Source organism: Kogia breviceps, chromosome X, assembly GCF_026419965.1.
Source record: "Kogia breviceps isolate mKogBre1 chromosome X, mKogBre1 haplotype 1, whole genome shotgun sequence".
NCBI classification, from domain to species: Eukaryota; Metazoa; Chordata; class Mammalia; order Artiodactyla; family Physeteridae; genus Kogia; species Kogia breviceps.
The window spans coordinates 4,865,919-4,885,892 of NC_081330.1; the positions used below are offsets into that span (position 1 = coordinate 4,865,919).

Here is a 19,974-nt window from a genome sequence, read left to right on the forward strand (position 1 = left end):
GTCTCCTGTTTAGCTGTGCTGTCAAGATAACTCTGGATTCTTTTCATAACTAAAAAAGTCAACAAGCAGGCAATGACTGATGGATGAGCTATGCCTGCAAAGGTAGTATGAGAGCTTCACTACTCAGTGTCACCATTCTCCCGCCATAATTCAGCCCTGTCATCCATCCAAGAGCTTCAACGTCCTAGATCTTTGTGCCAAATTGTTTTATGATCAGCATTTGAAGTACAAACTACAGGGAGTCCTGCCATGACGAGTAAAATATTTAATGTGTATGTTAAAAGCTAGAATTTGATTACTGACCTGTAAGTCAATAAGTCCCCCAAACAATTCAAAGTAAATTTCCCTAATCTGTCTTGTTCTTTCACCCTGCCTGAAGGATCGCTAATGAATGTGCTGGCTGAATGAACAGAAAGATTGCGAACTCACACAGCATCGGCCTGGATAACGTGCCATGGGCACCAGAAACCTGTTCGTCCCATGCAAAGGTTCCTCTGGAGTACGTTCCTCATCCAGAGATGATCTTCCAATAAAATCAGCCTCGATTTTTGCAAGCATAAGAGCAATCCCCGAGGGAGGAGATCAGGCAATTCAATTCTAGGAAATGCTGTATGAGGCAAAATGAACCTTGAAGCAGTGTTATTTCCTGAAACACGGTCTTGTTTTTTAGTTTCTTTCAGACACATCGATATCCAGTGAGAAATTTGTTTTTTAAACTCCGTCTACTGAGATGTGACCAAAGGATTTAATTACTTACATATTCATGAAAATAACATGAGCTGAAAGAAGGTTTGTTTCGTTGTACTGCTGCACAGTTACTGCCTGAACCCTTGTGGCTTAAAGACCAGCTCCCTTAAAGGGAGAGCCGGGGCTATTGGTCAATGCGGACACTGACCAAAGGCTTCTTCATGCTGTGACGGTGAAGTATGGGGGGAGGAGGAACCGCAGATCAGGAGCTTCGCAGACTCCCCAGCGCTGAGGAAGAGGGCAAGTGTGCATGTTTTGGCATTGGCTGCTGTGCGTCCCATCCTGCTAGTTTCCGAGCATCAAGATGGCCTTTCCAAAACACAGGAACTATCACGTGTTGTCACCTGTTAACTGAATGCTCTGTTTCCTTGTCCTAGAGTGATAAAAATGTGCCTTCTGTCATTCTTGAGAATGCTTAATGGCATCAAATGCAACTGCCCATGCCTAAGCCCCACCCACAGGGATGCTGACATCTTTCCACACCCCCCCCCCCCGCACCTTCCCTTCAAAATCAAGAGCAGGACTTATATCCTGAGTAGGAAGGCGGGTATAGAGCGGAGGCATCAACTGAGACAGAAAATTCTAGCTCTATATAGACAGGACAGGTCACTTTAAAATGCCTCAGAGTTTAGCCCATATGGAATATTGACTCCTTTAAAGGAAAGCTTGGCTCCTTTCTACGAAAAGTTATAACTCAGATGAGGGCTAACAAGGAGAGTGCAAAATCAGGCTTCCTCTAAGATTAAACTCATATTCATGCTGAACTATGAGAGTGGAACTTCAGAGTCATATCCTTAGACACCTGCACTCATTCATTCAACAAATGCTGAGCTCCTACCGTATGCCAGGGACTGCTTGAGGTGCTAAGGTTAAAGCAGTGAATAACAAAGTTCTCCCTCATATGGACCTGACATTCTCATGGAAGGTGATGCTTCAAACCTTAGATAGTTGATAGCTAAATAGATCGATCTGACAGAGAGACAGACAGATGGATAGATACGGTATGCTAACAACTGCTAAAGAGGAAAAATAAAGTCGGGTAAAGGCGATGGGGAGTGTATATGCGGGACAGGCTGCGATTTTGCACACAATGCTGCTGCTGTTGTTTTACAAAGCCTTTGTAAATTTCCTCCTCAGGGCATTCTCTATCCACAAGAGAAAATCACTAATATTTTGAAACAATATTACATTGATTGTCTTGATTACCCACTTTTTCAACATCCATGACTCTAAATCACTGTCCTGGACTAGTTAGTTTTCAAAAGTTAAACCCCACTTCAAAGGTCTACCACCCATCACACATGCGTGATGGAACTTCCCGAGAGGATCTCCCGAAAGCCTCTGCACGGCCGTGACGCCCCTGCAGATGCGGCCGGCAATGCTCAGCTCCGTTATTGCAGGGCAGCCCTCATTTGGGTAGATTTAAAACCACATAGCATTTTCTAGTTGCATCATATATGAAAACAGATGTTGCTGTAGTGCTAGGAAATAGTAGGGTCTCCTGTTTCTTTCAAACATCCTCCTCTACAGTCTTGTTTCAATCACATCAAATCTATTTTTGGAAGTAGGTGGGGTTTAAGTTATATATGAATATGCATAGACGTGTGTTGAGAGAGCATATACACGTCTACGCAGATCTTCAAAGCAAGTTTACCAGCTTGTCGAATTTGCTTAGTAAACCTGGTATCATGATTTGAGGCCAGTTAACCTTTCACTTAGCCAATGTGGGTAGTAATACACATCTCCAGCTGGTGGTAGAGAAATGAATAAGGTGTGCTTCTCCATGGAGATGCTATTATTAGTGGATTCCTGGCCACTCCCACTTACGGGGTTTGATAACGCGGAGACCAGTGGGTGTGGATGAGCCTCTTGGCTGCCCCGGGCTTGCCCTGCCAGTAACTCACAGGGCTGCCATGGAGGTAGACGGCCATTCGCTCCCTGAAGCTGCTAACAAAATAAGCAAAAACCCAGAGTCTTCTCAAATATTTTCCCTAACTACGTGCACCCCGCTTGTGGGAACATGAGGGTTAAGAGAAGAAGGAAAGCAGTCAAAATATTAGGGTGTGGCCAGGACAGGGAAAGGGACACTGAGGAAAAGATCTGCAACGTCTTCAGCAACAATTCTATCTCGGGTTTAAGCTCCCTCGGAGCATGAGGGTAGATGGATACACAGAGTATACAAATGTGTGTGCGCGTAAAACCTGGATGATAACGACACGCGATCTACCGCCATGCTACAAATTCTACAAATGGAACCATTTTCCTGTGGAAGAATGATTTACCCTTTTTTTTTTTTTTTTGGTCTTTTTTTTTTAACGTTGACTCTCCAGATAACTGCTGTTGGTTTAGGCAAAAGCTTAGATAAAGCAGAAACGATTTGTTTCCCATCTCCGTCCCTGGCCAAAGTAAGTCATTCCTCCTGTTCTCAGTCTCCCTAAACTAGTGGTCAACGAAATAACTTATGACCCCAGGCTTGTGACTTTGATCCTGTTCTGTGGTAGATGGAGGACGGATTTAGCGTTTTGGAGCCCTGCGCGTCGTTACCAGGGGGGCCGTGCATCATTTCTCTAGAAATAAAAATAGCCCTACTGTGCTTACATTTGTGGATGATAAAAATACAGTCAGAAAGAATTTGTACGTCTGTGGAACGAATTCAGAAAACGAAGCTAGAATAATAGTGTTATGTGTCACGCCTACCGAAAATAGTATGTCTTAGTGTAGCCTAGATGTTTGAATAACGTGAAAGGTACTGTATGAAAATTTTGAAATGTCAAATGTAAGAAACAATCAAGGGTTGGTAAAGCCACAAGGGGACAGCTGGAGGCTCGGAGGCGCCCTGCAGGGAGCGAGGGTTACATAAAAGTCCACAGAGAAGGATTAGCCAGATGTAACCAGAAAGGATTTGATGCCTATTTCCCCACAAACATTTTTTAAAGGGTGCCTTATAATCCATCCCTACATCGCACCTTTAACTTTCTGGAACAAAAGAATCCCGTTTAGCGTTTTCTTAGTTGTGTCTACACTGTACTACTCCCCTCTTCACGCTAAAAGTGGGGCCCGAGTCTTTGGCGGTGTGTTGCTTCCAGTGAGCTTGGTATTTCCTGCTCCTGTGAAAAACGCCTCTTCTCCTTAGCTGCCTCGACCTCCCAGATATTGCTCACAACACGCATGTGCTTTCCTCTCGTCGTGCCTTTTGGAAGTGTTGTTCTCTTTTGAATGGCTTCATCCCCACTGTTCACTGGGGCCCCCGCTGAGCTAGGGAGAGCCCCCTCCAAGCAGGTGCTCGATCCTGCATCCCAGGCACGGAAGATGCTGCATACGCTTCAATCGCAGAGCCTGTAGGGCATGATGTGTCCGTTTCCTCCCAGAGTGTGCCAACGTTCAGGGCAGAAGCTTTCCCTAACTCCTGTCCCTTTCAATGGAGCCTGGCACACAGTAGGTGCGCAAATCATGTTGGTTAAAAGAACACATGACATGACTTCTTGGAATTTCGAGCAGATCAGCCAGGTGATTCTGAGTTTTCAACAGTTTTCTGAAAGATCGCTGAATGGTAATGTTAAAATAAAATTCTAGGTGTAGCTCACGTATCAACAGCTGAGTTGACTCGTGTGCATGGATTAATAAACAAAGTCGTCCACTTTCGTTTCAGCAGCAAATGCTAATACGAAGAACAGAGTTAGAAAGTAACGTGCTACTTAATGAAGTACAGGATAAAAAGAGGTGTTTTCAAAATGTTGCTTAAAAAGTGGCTGAATTTCCTTTAAAATGGCTTGATGGCGCCTTTGCTGGCTTGCTTGAGGCCGCTCTGCTGCACCAATAGCTGGGTGCTTTCTACTTCCATTTTATCATCATGGTTCTTAGTGTTAATTGACCGCCTAAAGAAGAAAGGTGCTCATCAAGCTTTGAGGTTTTATTGTTATCTTTCCTTTAACTACCTTTAAAATGGCCAGAGCCGATTAGAGGGTGACTATGCTTTAGCTGACATCGTAGAGTGCACACTGCAGACTGCTGGCTTCAGGGATCTCATTCGGAGGGACCTAACCCTCAACGCCCCCTCCCCTCGTTGAGAACTGCTCTTGAGGACACCCGCAGCTGATAAAACTCATTGACACTGTGACACAGTAAAAGACACAGGAGATAGGTTCCAGGTTTCTCAAACCACCTACGGGGGCCAGGCCTCCTTGTGGTCCTTGAATTTTGCGTAGAGCGGAGCATCCGATTCTGTAGAAAGAGGGCACCTTCATCCAACACGTTTGGGAAGCCTTGGGTAAGACAAAGATAAGTTGGTCTCTTTCTACAGGACCTCTCTGGAGCCTTCTGTTCCAAAAGGAGACAGTCCCACGAGACTCGGCAGAACACAGTGCAGAATCCGTGGCCTTGTCATCCTGAGAGGACACGGAGATTGCAGGATGCGCTGCGTTGTCTGAGATGCACGTGCGTCCAAGAGCACCACAGAGATATGGACTCCGGCCACGCATCGCCTTTGGTCACAGGGGTCATCTAAAAGGCTCAACCCGACATCCTGGGAGCCACGCTAATCTAGCGAACATATTTCTTTAAAACTTTAGCGATGTGGCTTGTCCCTCATTTCATGAATGCACGAGGCAGAAATTATGGGAAAAGGCGTTGTGTGTGTGTGTGTGTGTGTGTGCCCGTGTGCATGTGTGGGTATAAACGCGTATATCATATATGCAATGTTTATAACGTATGGGCTGGTATGCATCTACATCAAACTTTAACATCAAGTGTTTCCTCAAATAAGCATCATTATAAAACAAAATCTGAAGCTTTGCTTTATGGTTAAGAGGTGGAAGAACCATATAAATAATCTAGCTGAGGTGTGTAGCAAGGAAGGAACATATCCGATTTCACACCACAAGCTAGTGTTAGATTCCGGGCTAGACCCCAGGTCCACGGGCTCTTTGTTTATGTTTAATAACTAGTGGACGAACTGATGATTCACAGCAACAAGGTAGAGGTCTTCAATGTTATCCGACTCTACCAAGCTCATTTCTTTTATGTGGATAAGCTCCGAGGGTCCTAGGCCATTATTTCTTCGGAGCCTCAGTTTCCAGCCAGTCCTTTCACTGTCTGCCACCTCAGTGCCAGTGTCTCAAGCCAGGAGTCTCTGAAGTCCCGGTCCTAATGTCTCTTCCTCCGCTGCCCCTCCCCCATCTTCTCCGATAGTGATAACTAGAAGCACTTTCCATCCCCAGAGCCTCCCTTGTATCTTATCTGTCCCCACTTAACGAACGTATGTCTCTCTGTCTTGTATTTAGTTCTTTACAAACCGATTTGATCTCTCCTCCTGGACTCTAAACTCCTCGAGGGTAAGACCTGTGTCAGATTTATTTTTAATTCCCTCAGCATCTATCACAGTTGCTGGAATGCTGGAGATCCTCAGTAAATATCCATTGGATGAATAAATGAATAATGCACAAACATCGTGGTCAGGAAAATCATCTTTGTGGCTATTTGTCATTTTCCATAAGGAAACCACCATATCTATAAGATGGATCAGTGCCTAAATGAAGCTGTGATTTCCTAAGCAGAGTGGATTCGGATCCCGATTTGTGAAAGACAACCACCACGTTCAGGAAGAATTTTATGCTTGATAACTGCTTGCTGCCCACCCTTTTGGTAACAGATGTCAACCTCGGTTAGATTCAACTCAACTTATTAGTGCATGGCTTTTAGCCAAAAGCAATTCACATTTGCAGAAGTGTACTATCACATATGTCTTAATAACAGAAATGTGTTTTTTAAAAAAATGTATGTGATAAGTCACATATGGTAAAGGAAATCTGTACATCTCTCAGGCCTTGTTGCCGCAATGAAGCTTGCAGATAATTGCTGCAGAACGTTCACATACAAGCGAGAGTCTCTCCGACACATGAAAGAGGCACGGTTTGAACATACTAATCAAGCTCTGATACGGGCGTGGCTCCAATGGACTGATAGGTACACCAGGATCTCTTGTCCTGATCACTGATCTTAAGAACGTACAATTTTGATTCTTATCCTCAGAGGTAATATTGAATGTTTCAAGGTAAAGTTGTGTGTATCCAGGTACATTATGTGCTTACATTCACTAAGCATATATTTAATTTCTCCTTTGTACGGAGTGTAATTAATGTGTACCACCGTCTCCCTACGGTGATGAAGGAAGCTTACAACCATGAAGGTATTAAAAATAAATTAAACAAGTGGTTGAGAAATGGGGAGGGGGGAGGCGAACCTTTGGAGAAGAAAATATACAAAGCAAATAACACTGTGAATCATTCACCCTCACTTGAATCGAAAGCTTAATTAGCCTTAGTTAGATCTTGGGAAGTAATAGAATTTTAGAAAATGTATATGCCATTTGCAATATATCCATCTACACACAACTTGGAAGACTACCAACATAGTCTAGCTATGTGTTTATGGGTTTCTGAGGCATCGCTGCCCCGTCAATGGACCGCATATCCATAAGGATTTTCAATGATCCTGAATTCGGAACGGTCTCTGTGCTCTGAATAAGGATTAGGTGATACCTCAGCCCCAGAAAGTCCTGAACACAAGATAAAGGGCTCAGTAAATACCTACTCGGTGTTTTAGAGGACAAAAAGAGAAAGGGTTCATAGTTAACCTTCATTGTCATGGAAAAGTTTACATCTGCGCCTTTTCCTACCTGACCAACCAGAGCAGGGGTCAGCAAACTTTTTCTGTAAGGGGCCAGATAGTAAATATTTTTGGTCTGGTGGTTTGTACAGTCTCAACTCTGCCACTGTAGCACAGAAGGAGCCACAGGCGATACTGAAACAAATGAGTGTAGCTGTGTGCCAATAAAACTTCTTTTATGGACGCTGAAATTTGAATTTTGTATAATTTTCCCATGTCATGTAATAGTCTTCTTTTGATTTTTTTCCCCCAACCATTTGCCAAACTCTGCACCAGAGGATGACATCCAATCACACATAATGATCATCTTCACCAATGTGTGTTCATACTTGAGTTGTAAATGATGCCTCCAGACCTCTACTCTTCCAGCAAGGCTGTACACACTTTTCATTGTACGCCCAAACAATCACATGTTAATTCTCATATACAAGATCAAGCCAATAAATGGTCAGAAGCAGAGCAGTTAGTATGAACCAGAGCAACGTAGGAACATTTTACACGTGGCATGAATCAGAAGAAGAGAATGGACGCCTTGGTCAGTTACAACACACGAACCCTTTGGCCCCGACACTCTACTCGAGTGGGTACCAGTCTTATTAAACCTCCAGGCCAGGTTCCTGAAAGGACTGTTTTCTGGGATGTGTCCAATTTGTTTACTTGTTCATTCCTTCAGAAAACACGTAACAAACCCCGACTCTCCTTGGGATCGCAGTGCACTGTGTGTAACTGAAATTCTCTGGCAGACATCAGAAACGGAAAGAGGACCACTATACATAAAACTTTTTAAAACTTCACTTCTGCTCTGCTGTCAGGCAGTTTAATTGAGCTGTGTTTTGAAATTCCCGTCCCTGAGCTGAGGTCTTGAAGAAGGCTGTCTTCTTAAAGTACCCAGATGGCTGTGGCTGGGCAACTGAGTTAGGTATCAGGTATTAGGTACCAAACGCAACAGGACACTCAAACTCATGCTGACAGTGGTATCTTATTTAATTGGAAAACAATGCTAAACACCTACCAGTTGGTTGTGACTTACGTCTGTTAACTGGACAGATCTTCAGATATATTTAAGAGTAAAACATTGTTCCGCATCCTATTAGTAATCCTTTGGCTCTTCTAGTTTTTCTGTTTTCTCGTTACAACGTTCCTTAACGTGCTAGACATTCGATATAGTCCGTGCTGGGAATTGGCCAGAGCTCATAAAAAATATAATTATCTGTAGGGTCGAATTCTCACAAGGAGCAGACAGAAAACTGGTCCCACTTCCAGGCCATCAGTACGATTTAACGAAGCCCTGCTCACTGCCAATAGGCTGTCTTGTGCACACAGAGGTGGAGCGTGGGACTCATTTCCTATCAGGAGGGCTTGAACTTGGAGATGTCTGTCCCACTGAGGGCCAGATTTACACTCCGCCAGCCTCTGCCCCATCCCTTGTGACCCGGGGCATGCATCTGCCCGCGGGTGGACTGGAGGGAGGGGTGCAGTCGGACTATGGGAAAGAAGATCACTAATGGCCCACCCAGGGACTCAAGACCTGGCCTAGGCCTCGTTAGCACAATCCTCTAATCCATGGAGCTTGCCTGCCATGGGCTCGCAGTAGAGAAGCCTTCCGGGCAAAGACAGAAAAGAAATCAGGCTGCAGAGAAGATTTCAACCCCAACCAAACAACCAGACCAAGACTCAGCTACTAAAAATGCTCCCATAGGACGACTATAGCATAATACATCTCCAGACCACAGACAGCCCTCCAGAGGCTACAGAAGGCTGATAAGGAATATTCCATGGCCTAAGAAAATTAAATTTAAAAACAAAGTACACAAAAACTTTTGGAAAAATGAATTGGAGCTTGGATATGATGGTGTGCTGAACACTACCCTGGTGACTTGGAAAAGTTAATTATTTTATAAAACACAAGCAGCCTTCTTGTCACTGGCATTAGCTAAACCATTCTCTCAGAAACTATTAAAAATCATTGCAGGGCTTCCCTGGTGGTGCAGTGGTTGAGAGTCCGCCTGCCGACGCAGGGGACACGGGTTCGTGTCCCGGTCCGGGAGGATCCCACGTGCCGCGGAGCGGCCGGGCCCGTGAGCCGTGGCCGCTGAGCCTGTGCGTCCGGAGGCTTTGCTCCGCGACGGAGAGGCCACAGCAGTGAGGGGCCCGCGTACCGCAAAACAAAAAAACAAAAAACAAGCAAACAAAAAAAAAAATCAATGCAGTCCCAACTAGATAACTGTATAACTAACTATATATATCCAACTCTATCAATAATAACATTAAATGTGAATGGATTTAACAATCCAGTCAAAAGGCAGAGACTGTAAGACTGGGGGGGAAAAAACAAGATCTGACTATATGCCATCTACAGGAGACACACTTTATATTAAAAGATACAGATTAAAAAACAAATCAATGCACTCCCCATTTCTGCATTTGTTATCCACTCTAATGGAAGTTGGCTGACGTAAGTTAACACATAGTTCCTAGAGATGTGATATTACCAGACCTGTAGTAACCCGGCAAACAGAGCAGATCTTCCCTAGGCCACATGGCTGGTGGAACTGGTATGCATCATAACACTGCAATCAGATGTCACAAACCCAAATGACAAGACAGCCATCTTTAATTTGAAAGTCTCCCTTCTGGAAAAGACAGGCTGTCTAAGAGGTACTATATTTAAAAGAGTGCTGTGCGGCTTGTTTATAATTTAAGAGTGTCTCATAAAATGCCTTGGAAATGCCTCTGTTAGCTAGAAAAACCTTCAGTTAAATATACTTTTATGAGCTTTTCATTAACAGAGTAGCGAGGCCTTGATGCTGAGGTGCCAAACCTCCCCACGTGGCTGGAAATCACTTGGCACATTTTCAGCCATTTACGTCTCTGTCATAGGTCCAAGGTTTGCAATTAAAAATGTAATCTTTTTAGCATGTGCAAAACCCAAAGGCTTGAAGTACTCTGCATTGAATATGATTATAATAGTATTTGGCAGCTATTCATGGACGGCACATATTAATTTATGTAAACTGGGCATAACTTGGAGCACTTCCTCATCAGGACCACAGGAAAAATCAAAAAGCTGGTCCCTGCTCATTGGAGGGTTTTTTTTTTTTTTTTCTGCTTGTTTTGTTTTTGTTTTTAAATTGTCACGAATAGAGATGAACTCAAAATCAAGGTCTCTTTTATGACCTTCTTTTTTCACATGCCTGGAGTACATTCAAATGAACATCTCCAACTAATAAAAAAAAAATAACTTACTTTACAGGATTATTCTTAGATTTTGCCTTTTCAACAGCCTGTGAACAGAAGAAAAAAATGCAATTAGACAACATTAGCAGGCATAATCTTTGCAACTAGTTACCAAAACAATAAGCAATATAAAATGCTCTTCAGAAACATGAGGAGATAAGCAGACCGGAGACCCAGAAAGCAATTTTCCTCTCCTGGGGAGCGTGGTTACTGGTCCAAGTGCAGCTTTCAGACACAGGCGGGCACTGCCAGGGCTGCCTGGGAAATTCAGCAGTGCCTGTGAGAGTGGGCCCTTAGGTTCATAACTCCATCCTCCTCTCTCCACTTTTCCCTCCAATTTTTTTCTTTTTTTAACCTGAGCCCTGTGCTTGTGGAAAACAGCGATCATTAAGAACTCCCCCACTCCCACTCCATCCTTTCACGTTCTGGAAAATGGCTAATTTCCAAGGACCACACTGCCATCCACATTCCGAGATAAGACTCAACTCCATCCTTCCTCATGACTCCCCTAAGTTTCCTGGATGGTCCTCCTTTCTATTTGGGCTGATCATCTGTTGATCACTAGAAAGGGACTGCTGATTTATTGAGACCTTGTCTCTGTTGGGTGAAAGAGGACAGAGAATCTGGTTTATTGTTCTCTTTTGTGAGTGTATTTTGAGCTCAAATAAATTGAGAATGTATAGCCACTGAGAAGAGACCAGGTCTTTAAAATGGACGTGTGAACTTTGTATATGCTCGACTTAGGTCTGAAATTTTAGAATGAAGAGTATAAGCTCTCTGTATCTGTCCGTATGTTTATATGTCCGTGATTCAGAAAAGTCTTTCCCTCTAATTATGTGAATATGTAATGTTTTCCTACCTCCAGATAATACCAGCCAATTAGATTTTAAATCCCTTACACTAAAGGAGCTCATTGTGATTGGCTTAGAGATAAGTAGGTATTCATATGATTGGCCATTCTCAATATTTCAGAAATATCTCAACTCCCTCCTCCGTGTGCACCTGCTTGGCTTACGACAGGGTGTGGAGGCAGACACAGAGGGAATGGTCATGGGCACGTCTGGGGATTTTTAGGTCTCTGGTGGAAAACCGTTTACCCTGCATTGCTCCGGCCCCCTGGCTGCACCTGCCCGGTGATAGAAAGGCCAAAGTATCCATTTCTAAAATCATTTTTATTAGCAGATACCACAAAAGGGCAAGGGCTGACCGATGGCTTGGATCAATTTCCTCCCGTGGAACCTTTAAGAAAACACACACCAAATCATCGAAATGAGGAAACCTCTGGGCCTCTCGGCCTGTGTGCCTTAGATATGGAGCCTGGTCCCCGTTTATTGCTGAACCCATTGATCTGTGTACAGTCCATTTATCATTCATGAAAAGAGCTAGTGATCTTCACAGTATATTAGAAGAAACAACTCAGATCATCTGTCAACAGCCCTCTTATTTCTGTTTCCCTCTCCACAGGGATTGCATCTCCTTCGATTCTTCTGGAATTAAAATGTTGCTAAGCAACACAGCTGGGGGTGCTGATGGCAGAACAGCTACAGTCTATCAAACTGTTTAAGCACCTGGAGGGTTATAGTAGTGATGATTTTTTTTTCATACTTTTGTAGCATAATTATGTAATCAGAACCAAACTTGTACCCCGCCAAACTCTTTCAGGCTGTAGAAATAACATTCAGTATATGGGGAGCGTTGAAGCAGCGGTTTGCCAACCTCGGGGCTCTTTAGACTCTTTTAAAAGGTACCCATTTGGAGACCTTTATATCTGTGAATCCTGGAGGCGGGTGAGGGCCAAGAGATGAAGAGAACACTGCTATAAATTAGAAGGCAGAGGCAACCACTTGTAACAGAGACCATTTATAACCTAACATTGGACTTGACATTCCGAATGACCAAGGCAAAAACATACTGAGCCTTTCTACGCATAACAACAACTCAGTGCACTTGGGAAGCAATTTGTTTTAAATCAATGAAATACTTCCCCAGTTTAGACATTAGTGTTGGAAATCCGAGTCCTTCTCTTCTATTAAGTCTCAGGTTCTGTTTCTAGATAAATACCCGTTAATATTTGGGCACTTTCTTTGGCTCGGTAGGCAAAAACCATTTTCTCACCATCTGTGCCTGAGGTTGAATTTTGGCAAGTACAGTGAGACAGAGAGGGAATGAGGTGACAGGTGGAAATGACGAAACAAGGACTATGCGTCTGGCTGGCCCAGTCATCTCCGAGCAGTCCCTTAAAGGATGCTGAAAGGAAGAGCCAGATGCCGGCAAGGAGTGGGGGAGAGACCTTGACCTTCACTACAGAAGCGCAGCCAGCCTGCACGCCCACGCTGGCCTTTTCTACCACCTTTTCTCCCCCAGTCCTGGCTGGTGGAATAGGATACGGCAGCGGGCTGAAGAGAGGCCACTGTGGAAAGCACGTGAATCCACGTTTCCCAATCCCTTAAAATCCAAACAAATCTGTTCTTAAAGAAGACTTAGATGATCACAAAGTAATGGACATGGTGTTCCGGTGGTTTCCTTTTAAAGTGCGCTAGATGTGATGGGCTGAGCGTGCCACTGGTAGAAGACGGGGAGGAGAGAAATCAAAGTGACATTGCTTAACCTAGCCTTGATTCAGCGACATGTTTTCTGAAAAGTCCCCTCTTCTCTGTGTGTCGGGACTGTCACTTAGACCCAGTTATTTTTCTCTAATCAGGAGGCCAGTTCCTTTGAAACATACGTCTTTTTATACAGTCATTACGGGAAAATAACTTCATTCAAATTAATTTTTTCCGGGTTGCTTGGAGAGTGATGGAAAATAGGCTGAGAGGTTTTCTTTGGAGATTAACCCAGGATCATTCCAGAGTCCCCAGAGCTCTGGTGAGATGCTCTCATGTCACCCTCCTGTGTGCTCATCTCCAAATGAAATGGTTGCAGGGGGTGTCCGCCAGGCATGAGAAACGGCTCACCATTTGCGATCTCCACTTTCACCGTAATTTGACTTTCTTTTAAGCACGCTATAAGGAATTATTAAGAGACTTTGAAGAAAAGTTAAGTGAATTATTTGCATGCAAAATATATATGGCTTTAAGGTAAAAGAACTAGTCTAGAAAATATGCAAGGAGAAAATTCCTCTTTTCCTTTTATACAAGTTCCAGATACATGTTCAAGAATGTGATATACCCTGCAAAAGGAGGGAAATCAAAATGAAATGATACAGTGTGATTCACCAAGCATTAAGAGGGTTACATATTGGGATTACAGCTAATTTTGAGTTTAAAAACATACATTAAACTAATTTAAACTGATTGGAAAATGGAGGCTAGATAGTTAACACTTATGCTGCTTTAATTTGTAATGTCTATATGCTTTTTAAAACCTATATTCTACTTATTTCGTGCCACGTTTCCCTGACATGATACTTATCTTGCCATCAAGGAAGTTCCAACATAAGATAGGAGGATAAAGGGACTTCCCTGGTGGCGCAGTGGTTAAGAATCCGCCTGCCAATGCAGGGGACACGGGTTCGAGCCCTGGTCCGGGTAGATCCCACATGCCGCGGGGCAACTGAGCCCGTGCGCCACAACTACTGAGCCTGTGCTCTAAGAGCCGGCGAGCCACAACTACTGAAGCCCACGTGCCTAGAGCCCGTGCTCTGCAACAAGAGAAGCCACCACGATGAGAAGCCCACGCACCGCAACGAAGACCCAATGCAGCCAAAAATAAATAAATAAATAAATAAATTTTTAAAAAGATAGGATGATAAAATAAATTAAGATGTTAAAAAACCACACTCCAGTATGGTGTGACGAGATGCAATGGGCTATAAGTGGAAAGGGTGCTGCGCTAGAAACCCACAGACCTGGGTTCTGCTACCAGCTTCGCCATTTCCTGTCATCATGACCGTAGCCATGCGGCTACTGCCTGTGAGCCTCAGTTTCCTCATTTTACAAATGAAGACCATCATTCCCACCCTGACTACATCAAGGGTGGTCGGGAGCAGCCAACATCGACGACAGTGCTCCAGAAACCACAGCATGCTAAGCAAAAGACTGCATCTTGATTGCAATCAACTGGACTACAGGTGATTTAGAATGTTGTGTTGGTTTCAGATGTACAGCAAAGTACATAGATGCATATTATTTTCAAAGCTTTCCGTTATGGTTTATTACGGGATATTGACTATAGTTCCCTGGGCTGTACAGTAGGTCCTTGCTGTTTATCTGTTTAATACATAATAGTGTATATCATCTGTTAATCCTGACCTCCTAGTTTATCCCTCCCCCACCCCCTTTTCCCCTCTGGTAACCAGAACTTATGGTGCAGACATTTTGATAGGCAGAGAGCTGACGGGCTTCCTGACCAGTGACCAGGTTGTAGTATCCGATGTATGCAGTTATTCCAGCGAGGATTACAGAAGCCGTCCAGTTCCTCTCTCCATATCAGAAGCAGTTCTGGCGCGAACAGAATGCTTCTGTCTGTAAAGTCCTACTCGATGGAGGCTTTGATGTGTTTAGACCCTGCCAGGCGTGGCCCGGCAGGAGAGAGGACCCTCTACCCTCACACAGGCCTCTGCCCCGAACCTTCCTGGGTTGGTGTTGGTGGTAGAGAGGTCAGGACACCCAAGACTGTGGAGGCACGAGTGTACATGCTACCGCCTCTCACACCCCTTCCTCCTTCAAGGAAGCCTGGGAGGCGTCGTTCTCTTCGCAGAGACTTCTTCATCAGCCACCCCTCCTCTCACACCCACTCCATCAGGAGGGCTCTTTGCTTTTTCACTAACATTTGACCCTGAGGTTGGGAAGCCCTGAGGATGCTACCCTCAGTGAACCTCCTCCATGATACGGCAGCTTGAGAAGTTACAGCTCCAGGGAGAAGACGCTCATCTCGTTGCAAGGGGTGTTTATGAGCCAGTTCTTGTCTCGTCCCCGGCACTGTATTCTCCTTGGTATCCTGCTAAGCAGCAAATTTATTTCCTCGGGAGGGATGATGTGCTAAGGGCACGCTTCGAGTTGCTCACTCATTAAATCTATAGCTTCCTAAAAAGAAGAAGGACCTTGTCTTTCTGCCGCGTGGAGAATCCTTTTGCTGCACCAAGGCTGCAGGGACTCAAGGGCCACAGTGAATTACATGAACCATCAAGTGTAGTTGTCGTGAAAAAATAGAAAGAAGGAAGGAAGGAAGGAAGGAAGGAAGGAAGGAAGGAAAGTGGCTCTCTGTTGAGCCCCATCCTCCAGGGCAGACAGAACATCTTATTTCTTTAGGGAGAAAATGCTACATATAAAGCACTTAGGAAACTTGCTAGTCATCTTCTATATACTGACCGAACTTTTACAAAATTCTTCGGTAAGGTAATTCTGCCCCGGTGATTACATATCATGAACTGTTACTTTAGTCCAATAGACAAGTATACTATATTCATAAAAATATTTGGAGAATATTCGGGGGCTTTTAAGAAGCATGCCCTGAACATTTATATCCAGACTTATGACGTTACCCCCCTCTGAGACTGACAGAAAACAAACTCAGTGCAATATGGTTCCTGTCTGTTGAGACCATCAAAGTGAGCACTTAGGAGGCCTAGAGAGATTGGAGCCACGGACTCGTTTTACAAGGCTACGTAGTCAGGGACTGCTTTCCTCCGTAATCAATAATCATACTGTCGGTCAAGCATAAAATGCGATTCCATTACCATTGTTTTGCATGCCTTTTACATTTCCTGTTTATATGTTTTTTTTCCCCTGGCATTCTACTAGCAGACACACCCAAACTGCATCTATACGATACGTTTCTTGATAGAAAGTGAAAAGTCAATCATTCAGATAGTTTCAAATAACTGGATACTACGCACACGCATTATGGAAAGAAGACAGAAGAGCAATCGATTGCACTGGTTTTGTATTTCTCTGTTTCACCTTTAATTTTTCATGGGGCAACTCTGCGAGGCACAGCCATACCTTCATTTAGTGGCATGTACTGGTAAACTGCGTCGATTGCTCAGTGCAGAAGAGGAACTCCTCTATTAACAAATGAACTCATAATTAGGGTATTCAGATGGTCGAAAATCAATACCTACAGAATTGGTTAAATCAATTAAAGAGACATATCCTGAGAGCACTTGCACAAATATAAAAATGAATCGCTTAATTACAGCATTTAAATAGATTTCACTGGGATGAAACAGAAAACATCAAAAGGCTTATGTTACATCCTATGGGCTGAGGTATCAGCTGGCAGCGCACACGCACACCCAGGATTGCAGCTTAACGGGAGAAAATGTCACTCAGCATTTTGCAACACCTGGATGCCTGCCCGAATTTCTGACTTTACAGCCAGGGATGACAATCTCTAGGAAGACACTCCCCACTATATTTAACCCTCTGGATGAGTGCCCGGGAGGGAACATGGAAACATCCTGTATTTGAATCTTGAACCTGAGAGAAGCAAAAACATCTTCCCTAGCTTTAGAGTATTGGGCTTCTCTCCGATTTTAATTTAATTCACTGTTTTCGATGCACACACGATGCGGGCCTGTGCTAGACACCATGGGGGCAGGATTAAAATTGTGACAGGCAGAGACTGTAGGAAGTTTGTTCCAGGTGTCTGGCATCTGATCGCCACTTAATAAACATGGGCTGTGGGTAAAAGAATCGGGGCTGACTGTGGCGTCGGAGAGGCCTGAGCACTGCTCCGGGCATGAGGGAGTGCCGGCGGGTCCCCAGCTCTGTGAAGAGCAGAGAAGAGGCCTCTGGAGGAAAAGCTGGGCTCCAGGACCGTGTGCATCTGGATCCATCCTGCAACCGCCCGCGAGGCTCGAGTTCACGCCCCAACGAGGAGGGAGGACGGAGCGGTCCGGACAGGGTACGTTTCCGCCCTGCTTTCTGGCAGAAGGCTGTGCCCTCCTCACTCTTTTCCTGCAGCTATGGTCCTGCTGGAGACTTATTACTTCTCACTGGGACTACAGCCACTGCCTCTTCTTTGCGCCGCTGGTCTCCATAGTGTTACCCCCTTTTACGCTCCCTTTGATCACGGATGCTCCATAGCTTACCAAGGCTCATCGAACTCCTGATCAACTTCAGCCCACCTGCCGCTCAAGACCCTGCCGAGGCCAGTTGAATACAGGCCTCATAGCAGGTCCGACCGGTCCCCGCATGTGTATTTCGCTAACATGGCAACCAGTGGGAGTGTTTTGAGTGTCTGGCCCAAAGATGATGTGATAGCAGGATTCAGAAGTGCCTGCATTCCTTTAAGGCTTTTGCTCCCTCTAGGCTGACTCTTTTGCTGGATACAAAATCCTTGAGCAAGATTCACTTGTCAACTGGTGATTTTGTTTATAACTAAGGTTTTGATGTATTGTAACTTAATGAAAATGAACTGTCTTAGGTGAAGAAGCACGTTTCACTCCAAAGAGTAACCTGTCGACACCAATCATTCTCTAAGTGGAGTAAATATGGAGACACGAGGCAGAGCAGCTCAGCATTGGCTTATTTATTCTGCCCGTTAGAAGGGCCAAGGTAAGTGGCACTCAGTTATTCTGTTCCCCTGGCGTTTGTGGATTTGAAAATTCAGTTTTCTTTCCCCCGGCCGATCCGAGCCCTCTTGCCCCTGATAACTAGGGAGGCACCCCTCACAAAATGACATGTGTCCTTTGCTGGGAGATGAGAAAGACCTAATAGAGGCTCTCTCTCTACTATGTGTAACCAGGAAAATGGGAAGAGTATTCTTAGTGCAAATTTCTGCAGCGCCAGCTAGGTGTCCTACCATTTAACTCAATTCTGACACGGTCGACCTGGAGAGAGCATCACATCCCACGGGTTAAGGGCTCAGTCCCACAGGACCGCCTCGGCCCACTTCAGATGCCAGTCTCAAGCCCAAGTTGTCACCTATGCTTCTGATCAATGGGCTTATACATCAGAGGTTGCAATAGCGCCCCTGGAAGCTCCACGAACCCCAAACATTCTCCGTAAAGAATGGGAGGGTGGGGGTGGGGAATGCCAAGCTTCCACTCATGGCTTGGTCTCTCTGGTGACCGGCCGGCCCGCACCCAGGAGCCCACCAAGAGTCACCTCATTAGAACAAAAGACACTCCTATCAGCCAGGAGATTCCAGGGGATTTCGGACCCTGGGTCAGGAACCAGGGTCAAAGACCAAATACTAGAACAAAAGATGCGCGCGGTCCTCTTATTACTTAGGAAATTACGAGGGATTTAGGAGCTCTGTGCTGGGAACCAGGCACAGAGACCAACGTGTATATTCTCTGTAATCTCATAATACAGCTGACTTCTCTGTGCCTCAGTGCCCTCGTTGGCAAAATGAGGCAGCCGGAGTAAAGACTCTCTGTGGTCATTTCAAGGTCTGGTAGTCTGTGTTTTAATACACACACAAGTATTTCAGCATATATATATATATACACACACACACACAATATATATATACATATACGATTCAGGGATAAATATGGAAACTCCATTGTGGAGTCAACCTCCATTAGCAAGAAATAAGATCTATTAGCAAGTTTATAAATGTTCATATCTAACGTTCCAAAGACTCCTATGAGGTACTGCATGATACGTGGGTTGCGCCACGCCACATAATTTGGAAAGGTCTGCCGCTTTTCTCTGCCCATTCAACTTGAAGTTTGAATCTTTAACCTTGGATTGCTAGCTAATCTCGGATAGCTGTTCTGTGTGCTTACGATGCTCTTTGCTCTTGCTAAAGAAATAGAAATAAATAAATACACCTGCTTAAGAAGAAGACCGATTCTGCTTTCCATTCACGACAAGGTCCTTGGGTGTTTGCGGCCTACCTGATAGATTTTCCAGCAGATGGCAGCTATTTGGGGAACAGAATAAAGCATTGCTAGGCCCTAAACCAAAGCCCCAGAACATTCTTCCAACTTCAAAATCTTACATTTTCAGTTCGGCAAAGAGTTTTATTACTGGAGACGTTTGTACTGCTCGAATAGATGCGAGAACCCTGACTGAACTCAAAACGGGGACACCTCCAATAAACGTCGGTACACGTGGTCCACTGTCTGGGGGCTGTTAGCTGATGACTGAGACAGAACCTCCAGGCTGCAGCCATGGATTCGGGACCCAAACTGGGGCAATGAAGGGGCTTAAGGAAAAGAGCAAGCGTGGGCCAAAGAAAGGGTGGGGATGAGAGGAACGAGAGGAACGATGCTGTCCAGCCATTTGCTGCAGCCCAGAGGTAGCGACGAGGGTAACACGGTGGTACCTGTCCCTTCCAGCACTTTGATTGTAACTGACTTAATGATTCCCAGCTTCCCAGAGGTGGCAGCTATGTGCCGTGTGCTCTCTGTAGACAAAAGGCTGTGGTCAT

At 44.7% G+C, this 19,974-nt stretch overlaps 1 protein-coding gene across 5 annotated transcripts in view; it reads right to left on the minus strand.

Annotated features, from left to right (window-relative positions):
* The window catches only part of AFF2 (ALF transcription elongation factor 2), a 491,933-nt gene that overhangs the window by 78,674 nt on the left and 393,285 nt on the right, over nucleotides 1-19,974 (minus strand). For all 5 annotated transcript variants that reach the window (XM_067023268.1, XM_059050316.2, XM_067023267.1 and 2 more), the window contains one exon: nucleotides 10,657-10,694. In XM_067023268.1, coding sequence (XP_066879369.1) covers nucleotides 10,657-10,694 — 38 coding nt within the window. The remainder of the gene's footprint in view (nucleotides 1-10,656; nucleotides 10,695-19,974) is intronic.